This window comes from Lactuca virosa, chromosome 9 (assembly GCF_052849685.1).
Source record: "Lactuca virosa cultivar CGN04683 chromosome 9, Lactuca_virosa_CGN04683_v6, whole genome shotgun sequence".
Lineage (NCBI taxonomy): Eukaryota > Viridiplantae > Streptophyta > Magnoliopsida > Asterales > Asteraceae > Lactuca > Lactuca virosa.
This window is the reverse complement of record NC_136434.1, coordinates 54,043,100-54,062,396: the sequence shown is the minus strand read 5'-3', so window position 1 is coordinate 54,062,396 and position 19,297 is coordinate 54,043,100. Positions and strand designations below refer to the sequence as shown.

General features: G+C 36.2%; 1 protein-coding gene across 3 annotated transcripts; it reads left to right on the top strand.

The window, feature by feature from the left end:
- Window positions 1-4,548: 4,548 nt before the first annotated feature.
- Window positions 4,549-8,642, top strand: LOC145138065 (monosaccharide-sensing protein 2-like). Of its 3 annotated transcripts, XM_079072214.1 has the most exons (7): window positions 4,549-4,945; window positions 5,316-5,394; window positions 5,524-5,940; window positions 6,025-6,084; window positions 6,279-7,189; window positions 7,606-7,793; window positions 7,877-8,642. In XM_079072214.1, exons 2-7 carry the CDS (start codon window positions 5,316-5,318, stop codon window positions 8,319-8,321), a joined length of 2,100 nt encoding a protein of 699 aa, XP_078928340.1. In that variant the 5' UTR covers window positions 4,549-4,945; the 3' UTR covers window positions 8,322-8,642. The 3 variants fall into 3 exon arrangements, with proteins under 3 accessions (XP_078928340.1, XP_078928338.1, XP_078928339.1); XM_079072212.1 differs by having other exon boundaries at window positions 5,524-6,084; XM_079072213.1 differs by lacking the exon at window positions 4,549-4,945 and adding an exon at window positions 5,035-5,219 and having other exon boundaries at window positions 5,524-6,084.
- Window positions 8,643-19,297: the final 10,655 nt, after the last annotated feature.

Sequence of the window (19,297 nt, the reverse complement as noted above, 5' to 3'; positions counted from 1 at the left end):
CCGTAAAAAACGTCAAAAACGGGCTTAGTAAGCGAAAGTAGTCGAAAACCGGAAAATAGGAGCGAACCTGCGAGGTTCGGTCCTTAGAAGGTGAGAACCGAGAGAAGGGAGAAGGGACCAAAGGGAAGCGAGAAGGAACCGAAGGTGGCAGCAACAAGGAGCAAAATGGACCGAAGGTGGCAGGGAACCGAAATGGACCGAGGGCTCGGTCTATTTTGGGTGCGAGAGGGTTCGGTCCTTTATGCTCAGTTCGGTTCTCAGGCTTCGGTTCGGATTGGGCAGTTCGGTCCTGAGGGACCTTCGATCCTAATAGGAGTGTTTCGGTTCTAAGAGGTTCCTTCTAAGAGGTTCGGTTCCTAAGAGGTTCCTTCTAAGAGGTTCGGTTCCTAAGAGGGGTTTCAGCCCTATTTAGCTGATTTTCAAGTTAACTTCCCGTTTCAAGCGGTTTTTGGCCAAGTTAAGGGTCGAGATGACCCGGATGACTATAAAAAGTTGAGAGAGATTTTGAGAGAGATTTGGGAGAGATTTGTTTTTAGCCATTATTATTGTATAATCTCGTAATGCAAGGTTTGTGAACCTCGTTATGCTTCGTTTATGATTGTTTTAAGTCCCCGAAAGGGTCCTTAGTCGTGTTTTGATGCATTTAACTCCCTTTTTAGGGTTTTACATTGCTAAACACATTGAATATCCGAAACACTTGAATTCTTGGCATACCAATACACATTTTTTTATAGAATAACTTTTCACATACATGTATTAGTTAAGTTGACCCGTTTGACTTGTTGACTTTGACTTTGACTTGTTGACTTTGACTTTGACTTGAATTTGATGGTTGTCACATTCATTTAGCCATGCATGAACGTAAAGTTAGCAACTTTACGTGATAATCCAGCTCAAGGAAGTCAGATCTATGTTTTGGGGCTATGCCTTAAGGGATTAAGGGTTGAAATCAAGTTTTGGTTGATTGGGTGAGTACGCTGGGCGTACAAGCCCTCAATCGAGTACGATGCGCGTACGTGCTGACTAGGCCCCGCGTACTCAGTCTGTAGGGCTTCGCATGTTTAGGCTTCGGGTTTGGGTTATCCTTTGGGCTTAGTCGCTTGGGGACTTGTTGGGCCATCTGAATGCAAGATTTGTCCTCGCGATGAGTATTTTGTATGTTGTTACTTGTTATGTAGTATGAATTTGTATGTGGGCGGGACCCGTTAAGCGAGTTAGGGTGGGGCCCGTTAAACGAGTTAGGGCGAGCCCATTATACTCTTTGGGCGGGGCCCATTATGTGTTATATGTATGGTATGTGGTATATTGGGGAACACACTAAGCTTTGTGCATACAGTTTTCAGTTTATGTTTCAGGTACTTCCAATTCCAAAGGGAATGGCTCGGGATGATTGTAGAGCACACACCACCTCTTCCGCTTTTTGTGATTCACTCTGATTGATATGATGTTTGACACATTTATTTTATTTGGTTTGTATCGATGATGTTTTGGAAATACTGATTTTACTAAATTAAAAATGAAATTTTTGGGTCTTAATTTTGGGACGTTACATTTTCATTATAATTAGTTTATTTTATATTGAGCCTTTTAATTAAATGTGATATGTGGTTGAGATTTGTTCTCGCGTTCTCGATTACATAATTGTTCTCATTTGAATATATATATATATATATATATATATATATATATATATATATATATATATATATATATATATATATATATATATATATATATAGGAACTTTAAAATTGGTAGGAACCGTGATGACAAATCTTGGCCCTAAGATTGAAAAAATCAAAGGTGGAGATTTGATTTTATTTAGACAAAACTGCAAGATTAGTCCTTATGGTATTCAAAAAACTTTGGATAAGGTCCAAAAAGTTTTCAACTTGCAGGGAAGGTCCAAAATCAAGATTTTTTTTTCGGTTTTTGGTCCATGATACACTTGAAAAGTCGATTTTACCATTTTCATTTCTTTTTTCAGTTTTCTTTACTTATTTTGGTATTTAATTAATTAAAAATAAAAAATAAAAACTACATTCTCACCCAACATACACACACCTGCAACTCTAAACATAAACACACCTGCAACTCCAAGTACACACACATACACGGAACTCGAACACATACCAACATCAGGCCCATCACAAAAATCAAAATAAAAATGAAGCATAAACATTGATTACCATTAAAAAAATAGCTCCAGTCTTTCAAAATTAATATCGATGCTCCATCAAAACTTCATCTCAAATCATAAATAAAATTATTCAACATACTAATTCAATCAAAAGATCATTTAACATATTTAACCAACAACAATCCAACACAAATGTCATCCGAACACGGAATCAACTGAAATCTGGAAAATTACCCAAGAACACTTCAATGGAGAAAATCTTAAAAACTGGAACAAACCATAAAAATCTCAGAATCAAAAACTACTTCCCTGAAAACATGTCAGAGTTTCAAGATTTCTGAAAAGTATTCTGTCATAAGTTTCATTATGATTACTTAGAAGAAGAAAACTACAAACATGTAGGCTAAGAACTCTTGAACATATATTATTTCAAACTTCAACCCTAAGAAAATCATATTAAAGCGAGTTACAAGAGTTGTGATGTTGGTTTCGATCGTATTATCATCTAGGGTTTGGGAAATCTGGTTTGTTCTTTGTACTCTAGCCTGGGGAGATGGAATTTTCGGTAAATGTTAAATGTTTTGAGGGTTAAAAAGGAAAATCAAAAAGCAACAAAATAAAAATAAAATAAAATAAAATAAAAATCAGATTTTCGGAACCACACCCGCCTAGATGCGCCCCACCCACTCTCCCCCACTCTCACGCCAAGTGTCAGCTCCTCATTGGCTGGGTTTTTTTTTCTTCCACTCATTTTGTTTTTTGGCCATAACGTTTTTTTCTTTGAAAAAAAAATTCTGAAAAAAACCAAAGTTCTTAAAATTTAATTATCTACAAAATGAGCATAATCATGAAAATTTGAAAGAAAAAAAATATTTTTTATATTTATAAAAAAACCTAGAAAAAAAATTCTCCAAAAATTATAAAAATTTAAGGAATATTTCTACTCGCTATTCTAATGACTTTGTAAAAAAAATTCAAAAATAAGGTGTTTTATATACCAAACTTGATTTTAAAAGATTAAAAGTTTTTAAAAAAAATGTTAAACATAATAAGATCAAAATAAAGACGATTCAAAATATTTATGATTCAAAAATATTAGAATTCAATATGTTTATGATCGTTAACTTGTTATGATCTAAAAATACTTTTATTCAAATATTTAATGATCCTTAATTATTATATTTTTTATGATTCAAAATTAAATGATTCAAAAAATATAATGATCCAAATGTTGTATTGAACAAAACTTTATTCAATTCCATATATTATGATCCAAATTAATATGATCCAAAAATCTATGATGCATAATATTGTTATGATTCAAAATACTATGATTCAAAATTTTATGATCCAAAAATAATATCATTCAGAAAAAAGTATGAACCGAAAATATTATGATCCTTAATACTATTCTTATTTAAAATTTTATAATTGTTAAACATTAAAAACTCAAACCGATATTTAGTTTTAAAAAAATTCATACTATCTTCAAGTATGTAGTAAAGATATTAAAAAAAATGAAAAAAAGAAAAAATAATAATTTTTTTAAAAAAAATAATATTTAAAAAAAACGAAAAAAATAAAAAAAGATAAAAATAAATAAATAACAAAAAAAAGTTAAAAACATTAAAACCGAGCATATATCTATTTAAAAAAAATTGAATTTTTTTTAACAAAAAACAAAAAAAATACAAATAATTGAAAAAGAAAAGAAAAACTCATTTAAATGACGTTCCATTGACGTTCGTCGTACATAATTATTCATTCGCGTCCGTATTACGTTCCATGTACGTGCGAACGCATCACGACCAAGTAAATGGATTTGACGTGTGTGTCATTGACGAAATGATTGGTGGAGAATAGTTCTCGCAGTTCCTACCAATTTTTGGGTTCCTACCGGATCCGGACCCTCTATATATATATATATATATATATATATATATATATATATATATATATATATATATATATATATATATATATATATATATATATATATATATATATATATATATATAATGTGAGATAGAAACAAGATCCACCTAACGCTCATTGAGCTTGGATAGCACATGATGTAACAACAGAAATCTTTACAAATATATTGAATCAAATGATGATGACTCAAATAATTGTTAGACATACTTATATAATTGAATCAATTGATGGTGACTCAAATAATTGTAAAACAATTCACAGGGACAAATCATCACTATGTGGACCTCATTGTACCCGTCGAGAGGTCTGTAACCGCTCTCTTTTATTTTTTATTGTTTTTACACTTTTACAATCCCTTTCAGTCATAGTCCAACTGCGAGCAAAGTTATCATTCAACATACGTACTAAACTGAAAATATATGTTCGAAAATACAACAGAATAAGGTTTTGATTTAACAAAAGACTATCAATCATTAAAACATCATGTGGAATATTCTCTTGACACTGATTAACAACCATTGTTTTTCTACTCCAAGACCCCACTTTTCTCTGGATGATTCTCACCTTATTCATGCAAGACTCAGTTTTCTTCAACTTCTGGGTTTTAGGTATTCAATGATATGGTAAATTCATCCCCCAAAACTAAAAGGGGTGATGATTTTCAATCAAGAAAATTTTAGTGACTTGTGAAGAGTTTGGTGAGTAGTGAAGGGTTTTTGGTGGGTAGTGAAAGGTTGGTGGATAGAACTGTAGTACCCTTTTCCTAACTTAATTCACTGATATTGCATATATAAAGAAAGTGTATAACTACTACCAAAGTACGCTGTAGTATTCCATCCAAAGTTCTTGGACTATCTCTCTCAGATTTCAGGTATTTTCTGTTTCTTTTATTTTTTTTTATATCAAGATATAGAGAAAGCAAACCCTTTTCTTGTTTTGCTTAAAAGTTGATACTTTCTCTTGTTGGAACTTGAACCTTTTTAGTTTCTTGTAATCTTTCTTTACATCAAAAGGGTTATAAATTAGCTTTTAAGGATTGAATCCTGTGATTAGGAAATATATATGGATCTGCATTCCTTTTCAGTAGAATGATTTGGGCGTTTTTTAAGTGTCATATAACAAAGAGTGGGTAGAACTTAAGTGAGGTATAATGTGTATGACTACCCCAAGAAATCAATAAAGCTTTCTTTCACTAAAATCCCAATTTTTACCTATGGTTTTTTCTTATTTTGTTTGACAAGATGAATGGGGCTGCATTAGTTGCTATCATTGCCACAATTGGCAATCTTTTACAGGGTTGGGATAATGCTACAATTGCAGGTACTCAATTTGTTTCTCTTGGTTTTGAATCCAAATGAATTTCACTGTCTTATCAAACTCATTATTGGGGTTCTAAAGCATGGAATCCAAGATTTAGAATTTCTATAACATGTTTCCTAATGAATATAGGAGCTGTAGTTTACATAAAGAAGGAGCTAACTCTGGGAAGTACCATAGAAGGTCTTGTTGTTGCCATGTCACTAATCGGGGCGACCCTTATCACAACTTGCTCCGGACCCGTATCCGATTTTTTTGGTCGAAGGCCCATGCTAATACTCTCATCTTTCTTTTACTTCATCAGTGGCTTAATAATGCTTTGGTCACCAAACGTCTATGTTCTTCTTCTAGCTAGGCTTATAGATGGATTTGGAGTTGGTTTAGCTGTCACTTTAACCCCCATTTATATTTCCGAAACTGCCCCTTCAGAAATAAGGGGATTGTTAAATACGCTCCCTCAGTTCACGGGATCGGGTGGAATGTTCTTGGCATATTGTATGGTGTTTGGGTTGTCTTTAATGGCTTCAACAAGCTGGCGATTAATGTTGGGTGTGCTTTCTATTCCTTCTCTTTTGTATTTTGTTTTGGCAGTTTTATATTTGCCTGAATCTCCTCGGTGGCTTGTGAGCAAAGGAAAAATGGGGGAGGCCAAAAAGGTCTTGCAAAGATTACGTGGCCGGGAAGATGTTTCAGGTGCATTATTTGTCTTCAAAGCTTTTCTTAATCTCCATCACAATAATCACTTTAGAAGCGCACATCCAAACATCCCCTTGGATCACATAAAGTGCAAGCCGCTAAATACCCAAATTTCCCCTTTTTTTTTCTTTCCACATTCTTGGGTGAGTTTCAAAATATAGCAAGTAGCTGTGACACAATTTGCATTACAGGCGAAATGGCGTTGCTGGTGGAAGGTTTAGCGGTTGGAGGTGACACATCAATAGAAGAATACATGATTGGTCTGGACAATGAAGATATCCAAGATCAAGATCCAATGGCTCATAAGGATTCAATCAAGTTATATGGGTCCCAAGCGGGTCTCTCGTGGATAGCAAAACCGGTCACCGGTCAGAGCACACTCGGTCTGGTTTCTCGGGCAGGAAGTATGGTGAACTCGAGTATTCCATTAATGGATCCTCTTGTCACCCTCTTTGGTAGTGTTCATGAAAAGCAACCCGAATCAGGAAGTATGAGAAGCATGCTGTTTCCAAATTTTGGTAGCATGATCAGCACCACCGCAGGGCCTCAGGTGAAAGACACTGATCGGTGGGATGAAGAGTTTTCACAGAACGAAGGTGAAGGGTACCAAACGGACGGTGGAGATGACTCCGATGACAATCTTCATAGCCCGTTGATTTCCCGGCAAACAACCAGCATGGTGGGTCCACATGGCGGTAGTAACACCGGAGAGACAACTTCCGGCATGGGGATTGGCGGTGGGTGGCAGTTGGCGTGGAAGTGGTCGGAAAGAGAAGGTGAAGATGGAACAAAAGAAGGTGGGTTTAAGAGAATATATTTGCATGAAGAAGCGGCGGCTCGTGGTGGGTCCCGCCGTGGGTCGCTTGTTTCGCTTCCCGGAAGCGGCGGCAATGTTGCGGTTGAAGGAGAGTATGTGCAAGCTTCGGCTCTAGTCAGCCAGCCTGCTCTTTATTCAAAGGAGCTCATGACTCAACCCCCTGTGGGACCCGCAATGATTCACCCTTCAGAAAGTGCTTCAAAAACGCCATTGTGGTCTGCGCTTGTTGACCCGGGGGTTTCACGGGCTTTATTTGTCGGGGTTGCGATCCAAATGCTTCAACAGGTAAGGGATTGATTATTTTTTATTTAACGGAGAAGCACTTAATCTAATGGTTGTTTCTTTTTTGACTTAATTCTTACACAATGACTTGATGAGTTAAAAAAACGGCTTAATGTATTAATTTCAATAACCATTTACCTATTTGCAATTCTTTTTTCCTCCCAACCCCTTTCACAATAAAGTTCATGAATATTGTAAAATTTGTTGGTTAGAATGTAAATCATTTAATCGGTCATAAAAGAAAAAGAAACAAACCTGATGTATACAACCTATTAACTAAACAGACATCATTACCCATTACCCATAATGTGAAGAAAATGAAACAACCCCCTAGCCAAGGGATGGTCTTTATAATGAAAGTTTGATTTTTGCAAATTTCTTGGATAAATTAACAAACATTTTCGGTTTTCTTAAACCAGTTTTCGGGAATAAATGGGGTTATGTACTACACGCCTCAAATCCTCGAGCAAGCGGGTGTCAGTGTTCTCTTATCAAGCCTTGGGCTCGGTTCCGATTCTGCTTCTTTTCTTATTAGCGCCTTCACAACTCTTCTAATGCTTCCATGTATTGCAATAGCCATGAGGTTCATGGATATTGCGGGGAGAAGGTACATTCAGGTTTAACTCACTGTGAAAAGACAAAAATGCCCCTCAACACATTAACAAACTGTCTTTTATTTTATTTGTTCAGGACTCTCTTGTTGACCACCATTCCCGTACTGATAGCATCTCTCATTATCCTTGTCCTCGGGAACACCATCAAGATGGGATCGGTAATCCATGCGGTTATTTCAACCGTATGTGTTGTTGTCTACTTTTGCTGCTTTGTGATGGCATATGGGCCAGTCCCTAACATTTTGTGCTCGGAGATTTTCCCGACACGAGTTCGTGGAATCTGCATTGCTATATGTGCGCTAGTCTTCTGGATATGTGATATTATTGTGACATATTCATTGCCAGTGATGCTCTCTTCAATCGGGTTGGCGGGCATTTTTGGAATTTACGCCATCGTGTGTGTCATTTCATGGGTGTTTGTGTTTTTAAAGGTGCCGGAAACAAAAGGGATGCCATTAGAAGTGATCACCGAGTTTTTTGCTGTTGGAGCAAGACAGGCTGCTGCAGCCAAGAGTGAGTGAAAAAAGAAATGCAATATTTGTGTTGATTAGAGTTTTTGGTTGCACTATTTCTTGAATGTAGGGCATGTATATTGTATTCGAGTTCAATCGAGCTCGAGGCTCAATTCATTAGAAAATATGTAGATTCAGCTTGGTTTGGCTAGGCTCAACTTGTAGCTTGCTAACCCTGAAAAGATTGGGATCAGGATCGACTTGCATAATGATCAAGCCTGAGCTCATGAGCTCATGTAGATTCAATTGCTATTGACTTGTCGATTGGCTCGGTTTGTATGGGATGCTAAGTTTTATGAACTAAATAATTATGAATAATGTTATATTTAAGGAATATGTTCTATCTAGATAAAGAACTTTGTTTGAAACAAGTGGTACATACAAATGTATTGTTTTCTTAAGACAGTTGGCTAAAGATTTCTTTTTGGAGGACACGGTCATATAAAATCATGGCAGTATTGTGGGAAAATGTGAGAGCTTGCTATTACCTACAGATAAGTCTGTATGATTAAATTACTTTAAACAAACAACCTTATATGATTTGTTGGATAATAACATAAGCTTAAATAAACATCCTTTGGGTATACATAAGCTTGTGACAATTGGTGTTAGTATGAAAGATATTTTCTCCTCAGGAGATGTTATGATTCATAACTTTAGCTAATCACATGCTACTGCTAGCCTTGAAGTTAGGCGAGAAGATTCAAGCCCAACTTATTTAAAGATTTATTTGAATTTTAGCTGATACACCATGTGTTTGGATGTCCGCTAACTGCTCCCGTGAATAAATGTCCACCAAATCCACGTTAGGCTTCCGTTTGATGAAATGTAGGTTAATCTCAATGTGTTTAGTATGATCATGTTGGACTAGGTAATTACCTATTGCCCGAGTTTCTTGTACAACATCATAGGTATAAATTTTGTACCAATGTCGAATGATCATGATTACCCTTGTTGGTGTGTATGTTAAAAAATAATTACATGGTTATGCTTCAAAGGTACCATATTATTCGTATTTACATACTCCTATGATTTTACTTTTGTTTTATTACAACTCAATTATGCTTGTCATAGCAATATGAACATTAGAATATTGGTTTGAATAATTCTTGATCTCTTCTCATTAATGTGTGCAACACATATATACAAAAGATGTATAAACATGGGACCGTACTAGTAAAGTAATACATGGGCCGGAGAATAATACAACATGACTAATACGCTTTCGCAGTTTGAGTGGGAGTGTGGTGAACACTTAAACTAGAACGCAATTCGATGAATAGAGGAAACGACAACCCCTTAGTGAAAATATCAATATTGGTACCGAAAAGGGAGAAAATGGATGCCAAGCTCGATGTGTTTGGTCCGTTAGTGCTAAACCCGGTTAGCTGTCATGTATATAACACTGACATTTTTGCATTAAATAAGGGTGGTAGTGTGTAAGGGGGCATGAAGCTCTGGAAAAAGGTTACACAACTAAGCTATTTCATCGACAACATTGAAGACGCCTGGATACTCGGTCTCGATGCCTGGGAGACGGTGTATTGTCATTTGGACGACCACGACACTAGGTTGTCACCAAGGAAGACCCCAACAATCAAAGGCGGATCGACAAGTGACCTAACACCCCTGATCCACGTTCGAATAAGTTGTGAGAGTTATAGTGAGGGAGGCATAAAGCCAAATTATGTGTTCGATAATGTCGTTGATGTAGCGCATAATGCCCTTGAGGGCATGAAAGTGTGGTTCTCGAGGGTCATATATGTAGACACAAATCTGGTAGACTGCAATGGGGATGTCACACCGAGTGAATTCAAGCAAGTTGTGTTACGAAGTGAAATTCAAGAGAAAAAGAGAAAAAATATACCCTGATACATGGGTGGATTGTACCAAGAAACATTTTGAGAAGCTAGACTTGCAACCTGATCGGTCCTTTGAAGAGGTGTGTAAGTTAGCTTCTAAAATCAAGAAGCATGCTAAAAATAAGACAAAATTGCAAGTTTGGTCCCTGTGGTATGTCAAATATTGGATGTTTGGTCCAAATATTTTAGAGTTGCACGACTGGTCCAAAAAGTGAATTCTATTGCAGATTTGGTCCAAATGTTTTTGAAACAACTTAAAATGACTGATTTACCCATCATATTTTGTTTTTGTAACGATCCAATTTTTCCAAATAAAATTTTTCATTATTAAATAATCAAAACATTCCCATAAACCATAAAATCTCAATGATAAGTGTTTTTAAATTCATAACATCAACATTTTATTTCAAACATCAGAGTGTCCCCATAAAAGTGTCTGAGAGAGAGTGTGTGCTGCGCTATCAAACCTTGCCCTTGCCCTTAGGCTTAGAAGTACCTGAAACAATCAACAAACTGTAAGCTAATGCTTAGTGAGTTCCCCATAGCATCCCCCACACAATCCACATAATCCATAATAGCTATAAAAGTTACATAAACCACAAGTTGTGCATACAAACATATAAGGATGTCGTAGGCTCCTCCCAGGGTCTTACTCCAGGATGTCATGGGCTCCTCCACATGGTCTTGCACCTAGGTCCCATGGGCTCCCCCGTGATCTTTAATTGGAAAGCCATGGGCTCCCCCACATGGTCTGACATCCGAGTGCCATGGGCTCCCCCTATAGTCTTTGCCTGAAAAGTCATGGGCTCCCTCACATGGTCTTACATTCAAGCGCCATGGGCTCCCCCCATGGTCTTTCATGCAAGTCTACCACATATACAACTAGCATACCACCTAGCATATAACCAACTAACATGCCATATATCACTACATCAACTAGTGTACCACATATCATAAAATGGGATGGCCTTGGTGCCTTCGACCCATTGGTATGGTGAGGAGACTCACCACTCAAGAATGTTGAACTGATAAGATATGATAAGTCCCAACGCGCAGCTCCAACTCAACTGCCTACAATAATCATGTGACTAGTTTTGTCAAAATCCTGAAATATCAAAAATACCCTCAAGGTCAAACTTGGTCAACCATGGTCAAAGTCAAGGTCAACAACAGTCCATGTTGACCCAACTCGTTGAGTTCCTTCAGTGTTCAGAAAACCATGGAAACCCTGGCCAACTCGCCGAGTTATCTTATTAACTCGCCGAGTTTACTCGTCAGACCGAAAACGGGAAAACCCAATCCAACTCGTCGAGTTATCTTATCAACTCGCCGAGTTTACTCTATAGACCGAAAACGCGAAAACCTAATCCAACTCGTTGAGTTATCTCATCAACTCGTCGAGTTATCTCATCAACTCGCCGAGTTTTACCTTGTCTTAACATATTCAGTCCTTTCAGTCGAATCCAAGGCCCCAAACTACAAATCCAGCCCCTTAGGACTAAAATACCATGTAAATTTGCAAACTTTACATGCATGCAAGGCCTCAAAAGGCTAAAACACTAAGACTAAGGTTCATACAAGGTCTAGGGCATGGAAAAGGGCCTTGACTAGATAAAGTGGGCAACTTTATGTCCATGGAGGCCTAGAGGTGTCCAGATCTGAAACCATATCCTCATCACAAGTTCAAACCCGAGAATGACACCATTATACACCAAAAGTGACAATATACTTTCACAAGATGAGATCTAAGAAAATAGTGGTCAAGGTAGCAACTTTATACCTCAAGATGGGTGCCAAAACAGAATAGATGTCGGATCTACTGCCCCTCTCTTTACTCCAACCTCTTCAATCTCCAAATTCCCTCACAACCACACCAAAATCACTCTCCAAAGCTCTCTCACACACTCAAGAACGTATAAGGCTCGATCTAGGGTTTCTCTGGGCTGTAAGGACGATGAGGGAGGCTACAAATGAGCCATAAGTTCTTTAAATATGGTACAAATCCCTGAAAATTAGGGGTTTCCTTTACAGTGTCTACTTGTCGAGTTGGGGCCTTCCAACTCGTCGAGTAGACCCTGAGTCCCGCGTCCAAAATGATCTCTACTCGACGAGTTGTAGCTCCCCAACTCGTTGAGTCCCAATCCAAAACCCTAAAATGTTAAAGAAATAATTGATACATGAAAGGAGCGTTACAGTTTTCCTATTTTTCTTTTATCGCATAATTTAAAAGAAAAGACAAAAAGAAAATACCACCCACACACACCTTCTCTCCCTCTCTCTCTCTCTCTCTCTATATATATATATATATATATATATATATATATATATATATATATATATATCGTTCGAAATTCAAAAGCACGTACATACTTCAGAGGGAATTGATTTCAACGAATAAAAAAACACTTTCAAGAGCGCACCACCACCATTAATCTCACCTCTTTCACACCAAACATATCAAAATCCACCACCACCATTAATCTCACCTCTTTCACACCAAACATATCAAAATCCTCTATTTTTCAAAAATCGTTAGTTCTTGAACAAACTCATCATATGTTTCAGATCTAAATATAAGCTCTCTATTTTCATTTCTTAGTCGAAACAAAGGGATTCAAAAGGGGTGAGAGTGGGATTTGGTTCGTGAAGCACACCAGTCGAGGGAAAACCATCCAACAGAAGGATTCCAATTTCAAATGGGTTTACACTGTTCTTCACTGTGTGCGAGTGTATGTTTTTCAATTTTTCAATGTGTATAGAGAATGAAGCAATTTTCTGAAGAACAAAGGTTGTAGATGGAGGTTTGATGGAAGTAACATATCATACAAGTTTTGATCCATGTGGGTTGGGTTTAAAAACAAGATTGATGAGTTTGAGCATCTGGGTAACTGGAAAAGGTTGAGGAGAGAGGGTGGGGCTTGATAAATTTCTTCTTGGTGAGAGAGAGAGAGAGAGAGAGGAAGAAAGAGAGAGGGGGAGAAAGAGAGAGAGAGAGAGAGAGAGAGAGAGAGAGAGAGTGTGTGTGTGTGGGGGGGGGGGGTGGGTGGGTGGGTGGTATTTTCTTTTTGTCTTTTTATTTTAATTTATGTAATAAAAGAAAATTAAGAAAACAAAATATGAAGGGCAAATCAGTCATTTTAAGTTTTTCCAAAAATATTTGGACCAAACCCGCAATAGAATTCATTTTTTGGACCAGTGGTGCAACTCCAAAACATTTGTACCAAACATCCAAGCTTTGACATACCACAGAACCAAACTAGAAATTTTTTCTAAAAATAATAAAGTAGAAAGGTCAGCTCCCAATCTACTCTAATAAATAAAAATCTTGTTGTCACATGTCACACTCTTATTGATTTGGTCACATGTCATTTTGAGGTTTTTTTCAATTAAATTTTTTCCACATGGCATTTTGTGTTTTTTTCTATTTTATTAAATTTCACATAATATTTAAATGTAATAATAAATGCATATCAATATCAATAACTGACATTTCTTCTAATTTCAAATTTTATAAATTAAATCCTTATTAGTTTCCTATGTTTATTCATCTAAATTATTAGTTTAAATTTAAAAAAGAAAAAAACAGTTTAATTTTAATAATTCATTATTTTTCTAATTTTTCTTATAAATTCAAATTTCTCAAAATGTTAAGAATTTCATAGTCAATTTTTCTTTTAAATAAACCCATGTAATACATGGGTCTTACACCTAGTTATTAATAAATGATAGTTCTTTCAAGAATCCATTCCATAAAGAAGAAAAACCCTTAAAACGTGATAGCTCAACAAAGCAAGACAAATGTAAAGGTTATGCTTTTGATGCACCAAGGAAGAAATATTTGAAATGTGAAGTCTTAGGTACATCTTCAAGCTGAATGTTCAAACCAAGGAGTTATGACTTAAAATAGGTTGAGGGTACATTGTCAGAAAGGCCGAGAAGGAGAGGAGAATGTTCAAACCATGTAACGTCCCAAAAATCCAAGGTAAAATTTTCATTTTTAAAACAATAGATCATAGAAACGAGTTGTTCCAAAACTGATCAAAGTGAATATATTATTTAAACATCAGAGTAAAATCATTAATTGCCAATGCGGAAAACTCTGGGGAATGTTGTGCAGTCATGTCGGACCCTTCTTTTTTGAGGCGAAAGTACCTAAAATCATAAATGTGAAACCATGAGCACAAAACATAATGAGTTCCCCAAAATACCGCATACCACATATATACAAATATAATAACACGTGGCTGTATCGAGTCCGTATCAACCCCAAGTCCATAATGACTCTATATAACAACTTGTAGTTGTGTTGGGTCCGTATCAACCCCAGGGTTTGTATTAACCCAGAGTCCATAATGACTCTACATAACAGCTTGTAGCTGTGTCGGGATCGTATCAACCCCCGGGTCCGTTTCACCCCATATACATAAGTATACAAACATAAAAGCATGAGTCACGAAGACAACAAGCACATACATGCATACCAGAAAGTGTCACAAACACAACCATTATCCTATAAACATAATCCAGTGGGTCGGCATTGGTGCCTTCGACCCACGAGTACAGTAAAGATACTCACCTCACAGTCTGAAAGAATAGTTGCACTGATCACTGCTCTAAAATCTATCTCTACCGGTCACCTATACAATTAACAGGAACCCAAATCTCAAACTATAAATCAAAATACCCAAAATGCCCTTAGGTCAAACTTGGTCAAAATCCTGTCAAAGTCAAAAGTCAACCGAGTCGACCGAGTCAACTCAGTTGAGTACGTTGGGAGTACTCAACACGTACGCGGGGCATACTATGCTTTGACCAGAAGTCGAGTGGCTGACCATGTACGCACATCATACCCTTTGGTACGCCCAGCGTACACGACTGCTATCCTCCCAATCCATTAAGAGCTTAATCATTTAATCTCTTTCGCCCAAAGTCCATATCTAACCCTCAAATGATATCCTTAACCATAACGTTTCCAACTTTGTGGTCTTGCATGGCTATTAAGTCTTCAACATCCAAAAACCCTAACTTCTTAACCCATTAAGACATCTAAGACCATGCATAGAGGAAAACTAGGGACCAATATAAAATTTTTATGGTTCTTAATGACTCTATAATGGATAAGTTTCCAACTTTATCCATTAGAATGGTCCTAACAAACAAGATCTAGTCTTTAAGTCTCAAAGGGACCAAAAGTTCATCTTTTTCAACTTAATCCATTAAGTCCAAGTCTCCAACCTTCATATCTGAATCAATATAATGTTTAGATGGATAAAGTTTCCAACTTTATCCATAACAAGGTCACAAACTTTCAAGATCTAAACTTTATGAACTTAAAGTGACAAAAAGCTCATAACACCCAAAACTAGCTAGATCTAACAATTTCATCATCAAGATTCAAACTTTATACCTCCAGAAGAAAGATCAAGGTGAATAAGGTCTGGATCTACAAGCTCCAATGCAACCAACGCTTCTCCAATGAGCTTCTTCTTCTCCAACATGCACCAAGAACACTCCAAAGCACTTGAAAACACCTTCTTTTTGCTCACAAGGCTCAAACTAGGGTTCGGGTTTCAAGGGAGGGTGTTGGAGAGGTGGAGGCTGAGAATGGAATGGGTTTGGGGAAATTAAGGAGCTTAAATAGGGCTCAAACAACAAAAATAGGGTTTGGGCACTGATCGGGTACGCCCAACATACTCCATTCATGCCTAGTATGCCCAGTGTACATGTTGAGTATGCCCAACATACGCGGCTTAACCCAAAACCGCCCTAACTTCAAACGGTCATAACTTCTTCGTTACAACTCCGATTTCGATGATCTTTATATCCACGGAAATGTGTTGAGGAGCTCTACAACCCTATCTAATTACTTTTGACTTAAAACACATCGAACTAAAATCCTTAATTCATAAAAGAAATCTGAAACACCACTTTTCCCATTTTACTCTTTGACTCTAAAGCACTAACCAAACTCTTGGATCCCGCAATATACATTACACACATACAAATGGGTCTAAACCTCTATTTCCCAAAGCCCAAAGTCTTATGATACTTGATCTTCGGGTCACGGACCTGAATTATGAAATGACTCGAAACAGGGTGTTACTCACCAATCTTATATCTTAAAGATAGATTCAAACTCACGAAGGAGAGATTTTGGTTATACAAAGAGTACTCCATGAAAAGGATGTGATTACTAATAATAAACAATGGAACCACTAATTCCATTCAAGGTGCATAATCAAATGGAAGGTGTATAACCTAATTATTAATAGTGGGAGTTGTATAAATGTTGCATCGACAATGGCGAATCTAGACCAAAAAATCATGTGGTTCCCAAATTGTGAAGCCAATAAAAAAAATCAACAACACTTGTGTGAGATCGAGTCGGGTCGGATCGTATACCTTAAAAAAGCTAGACCAACCAGTTCAACCTGTTAAAACCGATCAGGCACCACCGATTAAAATTTTAAAAAAACTAAAAAACCATACGTTTTAATGAAAAGCTAATTGATTAATAGTTCATTGATAAAGCGTTGAACGAAGAGTGGGGTTTTTTTGGCATGCGGGCTTCTTTTTATTAGAGCAATTTATTTATTTATTGATATTTTGAGAGTGTCGATTAAGAGTGGTTGAATTTTTGTTATCAAACTCATAATTTAAAATAACAAATTGATACTAGTAACTTATTTTTTTTCCTTTTAAAATGATTTTCTAAGAAATTTAAAAAAAACAAACTCAAGGTAGGTCTTTTATTTTTTCTAAGGTAGTTCCTAATTTTTCAACTATATATATTGTAAATGAAATTGTAAATTTTGGTAGGTCCTAGGACCTACCTTGGGCCTTAATAGATACGCCCCTGTGCATCGACAACTCTTATCAATAAGCTTAACATTTCAAGATCATCTCACTTGAATCCATACAAGCTTCAATGGTTAAATCATGAAAACAGCGCAAGGTAACCAAAGAGGCCCTACTCTTATTCTCTATTGGAAAATCTTATGAAGCTCAAGTTCTTTATGATGTTATAGCTATGATTCTTGTCGTGTGTTAATTGGTAGACCTTGGCAGTAGAGGAGGCATGATTTACATAATGGGCATGAGAACGCGCACACTCCCTTGTCGTGAACAACAAAAAGTTAATCCTTGATCTATTACCACTTACAATATCGTCAGTGGCAGATTTAAAGCATGAAGAGGGGGGCACATGCCCCTAATGGCTAAAAAAATATACACATGAATACTTCATATATTCCAAAGTTTACTTGAATTTCCTCTATGTTTTTGGAAAAGTTTCAATAATGCCCCCAACAAAAAAATATCTTGGAATCGCTACTGAACACCGTGGATCAACTCCGCCAAGAATAGAGAAAGTGAGGAACATGAACAATTAGGAAGAGGAACATGATAAATCGATAATGTTGATAGGGAGTGGGGAATGGAGATATGGGGGAGGGGTGTGAGTGGGATGGTCCAATGTGGCTTGTAACGTTAACCATTAAGCTCAATCAACTTCAAAAATAACAACCACGTGACATAGTAATTGGCTAGGAGATGTTTTAGAGCATTGGGTGTGGGCAACTAGGGGTGGTTTGACATTCCTTTTAAAACAAATTTTTGACTTTTAACTTTTCCAAAAAGTTAAAAAAGTCTAAAAGATATTTGGCAAAACAGAAAAGTTCTTTTAAAACAACTTTTTGCTATGAACAAAAATGAGCTTTTTTAAAAGTCATAAAATATCATCTTTTTGTGACTTTTGGCTTTTAAATTTTAAAAGTCTTAAAAGTCAAGGGAAACACATTTTAAAGACCTCTTTTTAGAAAAAGTTCTTTTATAAAAAGTTATTTTTATAAAAGGACTTTTAAGTTAAAAAAATGAATCTCAAACACATCCTAGGTATAACAACCAATTTGGTGTCACCTTACATGTCACATAAGCAATGGTCACATGTCACATAAGCAATGGTGTTATAACAACGAACAAGGAAATGGTTTTCATGTTATAACAATATTATAACACCAATATTTTCCATGTCATATTTTTTTTTGGTATTTTTTTTCGAGTTTTTTTTCTTCTTTTTTATGTTTCTTTTTGTAATTAATAAAACAAATATATTTTTATAAAACATAATATTTAAAAAAACAAAAAAAAAACGATAATATTTATAAGATTTTATTGAAGGTAAGGTGAGTTAGGAAATGGAGTGGTGGTGATGCGCGATTGAAATAAGCTCCTTGATAGTATGAGATTGTTGTGAACCTTGAGACGATATGATAGAAGGCTAAAATAGTTCTCGTAACCGGTAAATCCGATAGGAGATGTTGTGTGAGATTGTGTGTTTGGGTTTTGGTTTGGTGGATGGGCGTTTGGATTTTGATCCATTTTTGTTGTTGAAGTAGAATTGGATACATAAAAATAATAAAATATAAGGAGAAAGAAGGAAATGTGTAAAAAAATGTATGAGAGTGTAATGATTTTTTTAAACAAAATGACCGTTTGTGTACAATCCTCAACGGTCAAAAAAATGCTCATTTCTTCCTTTGGTAACGGCAACGAGCTTCCAATGTAACCGAGTATAACGAGAAGGGGGGGGGGGTATTCTCTCATTATGACGGCGTTTTGGTGAGCAGACGTCGGCAATACCGACGTTTAGAGGTGAGCATGGTGCGGTTTGGTACGGTTTTTACACCAAACCGAAACCGAAAACCGAAATTGCGGTTTTTATATCCATGTAACTGATAGGTGCGGTTTTCGTTGCAGTTCGGTTTTACGGTTTCGGTGTTTTTTTTTTTGCGGTTTCGGTTATTAACCACAATATAGAAATGGTGTGGTTTTATTTCGATGGTGCGGTTATTTTTATGTCCAACCACAACTTTTAGCTTTTATTTCCTTTATTAAGTTTGACTTTCTTGTATGACAACTAGCACTAGATACAACATACAACAATAGGTCATAAGCATCAATTCATATTATATTAATATATTCCCTTTAATTTTTTTGAAGTTACAACTTGCCAACTTGAACTTGCATCTAAATGATAATAAAATAGATATAAACACACGATCCAACCACATTTTGAGATTAATAAATTCATTTTAATTCATAACCATTAAGTCATCAACATCT